At 52.8% G+C, this 1785-nt stretch overlaps 1 protein-coding gene across 1 annotated transcript; it reads right to left on the bottom strand.

The window, feature by feature from the left end:
• Positions 1–507: 507 nt before the first annotated feature.
• On the bottom strand, positions 508–1553 carry RPRML (reprimo like). The gene has a single exon (XM_051640495.1). The coding sequence runs from the start codon at positions 1117–1119 to the stop codon at positions 784–786; it is 336 nt and encodes a 111-aa protein (XP_051496455.1). The 5' UTR covers positions 1120–1553; the 3' UTR covers positions 508–783.
• Between the last annotated feature and the right edge of the window lie 232 nt (positions 1554–1785).

Raw genomic sequence — 1785 nt, 5'->3', positions numbered from 1 at the left:
GGACTCTAACAATCTAACACTTGAAAAAAAAAGGCTGTTGTGTAGAAAAAAAGAGAGAAAAGCATGCTTTTTGTGGGGTTGGACTCATTTCTTATCTGTCTGGGTTCTTTTCTTCCCTCAGCAAAGCGTGAACCAAGAAATGACCAGTTTATTTCACAGGATAGCTCAGGAAAAAAAGAAGGAAGAACATGCTTTTCCTGGTACAAAACTCTACCAGAAGCTGCAAGCTTGGGCTCCAAAACACAAACAGACCAACACATTTTGGAACATGCACACTTTGGCACAACCCACACAGCCCTTCCCCTGCCCCATGGTCCAAGACCTGCTCCATGTCATGCATTTTTCTTTCCCTTTACTTTGTTTTTCTTTTCTTTTTGCAGTTATTTGCCTTTTTTTTTCCCCTTTTCTTCTTTTTTTTTCCTTCTTCTTCTTTCTTTTTTCTTTTTAGCCCTAAATCCCAGGTAGCAGTATCCAAGGTAACAGCAGAAGAGAGTCCAGATCTGCACATTATCAATGTTTCTGCAAGTTTCATGCAAAACTTAAGCCATTTCTGCATGCAACACGATGCTGGTCATTGATGGTGCTTGGTAGAGCTCTGGGGAGGTTTCCCCGTTCACCACAACAGAGTTTGTTGACTGGGAAACTCAGCTCTGTTTTCTCATGGACACAGACACATTAAAAGAACCTTCCCCCCCTTTCTACTCCCCCTCCAGCTGCCCCAAACACACGGGAATCTCCATCTCAGCACCAACTCCAGAGAGTTCACTTGCCTACAAATGGGCTTCAGTAAAGTCCCATGATCGCAGCTCCCACATCCTTAGAAGGTCTTCGGTCCTTCACCAGGAAATTAATCATGCTCTCCGACTTGATGAGCAAGTTGCAGCCCAAAAAGAAGACACCAAACATGACAGTCAAGGAGAGGACACAGAGGACAGCGATCTGCACCACCCGGGTGATGTAAAGGCTCCTCTCATCGGGCTCCAGGACGGAGGAGCCGCCGTCGGTCGCCAGCACCGAGCTGGTCCCGTTGCAGCAGGTCATGAGCATCCCCAAGCCCTGGGTCCTGTTGGGGTAAGCTCCCTGCTCCAGGAGAGTCTGGTTAAAAAAGGAGCCGTTCATGGTCTACCCCAAAGCTCTGGGAAAAGCAAGGAGAACGTTTGCTGTCCCCCTTGCCCACCCGTGAAGTGCCAGGGCTCAGTGCCACGGGGTGGGCTCTGAGTCACCTCCTGCTTCTCTTCTCCTCACAACGACTTGGATGGAGGAGAAACTTCCTCGAGGCTGCGAGCAGGTGGGAGGCCAAGTGGGGATGGTTCACTCCCGTATCCCTCCGGGCACGGGCAGCCTTAGCATAAGCCCCCAGAGCAGCAAAAAGAGAGAGAGAGGAAAGGCGAAGGGGTCGAGGAGGAGAGGAGGGCAGGCGAGGACATCCCCATCCTCCTGCCCTCCGGCTGCCCCGGGGCACAGGGGTCGGTGCTGCCCCTTCCCGGGGGGTTCTCCCGCAGGAGGGAGAGCTGGTTCCTGCCGGCTGGGAGCTCCACAAATGCAAGTTCCAAGCTAAAGTCTTCACCGTGTTCAAAGGGGAAAAGAAGGAAAAAAAAAAAAAAATCCAAACCAGCAACTCCACCCCCTTGCAGCCTCCCCCCCCCAGGACCGCCTTCCTCCCCCTTCACGTTCACCCAGGCTTCCCACCCCTTCCCCAGCCTGTGTAGCCCCCTCTGCCCCACCACGGGGACCCACACCCACCCCCCTGCCACCCCCGGATGGTCCCTAAGGCCCTGCGGAGCA

The sequence above is a fragment of the Apus apus genome, chromosome 25 (assembly GCF_020740795.1).
Source record: "Apus apus isolate bApuApu2 chromosome 25, bApuApu2.pri.cur, whole genome shotgun sequence".
Lineage (NCBI taxonomy): Eukaryota > Metazoa > Chordata > Aves > Apodiformes > Apodidae > Apus > Apus apus.
This window is presented reverse-complemented; position numbering and strand designations above follow the sequence as displayed.

Bases quoted from the DNA above. Each gene is read 5' to 3' on its own strand.
- RPRML (XM_051640495.1), bottom strand. From the start codon at position 1,119: ATGAACGGCTCCTTTTTTAACCAGACTCTCCTGGAGCAGGGAGCTTAC.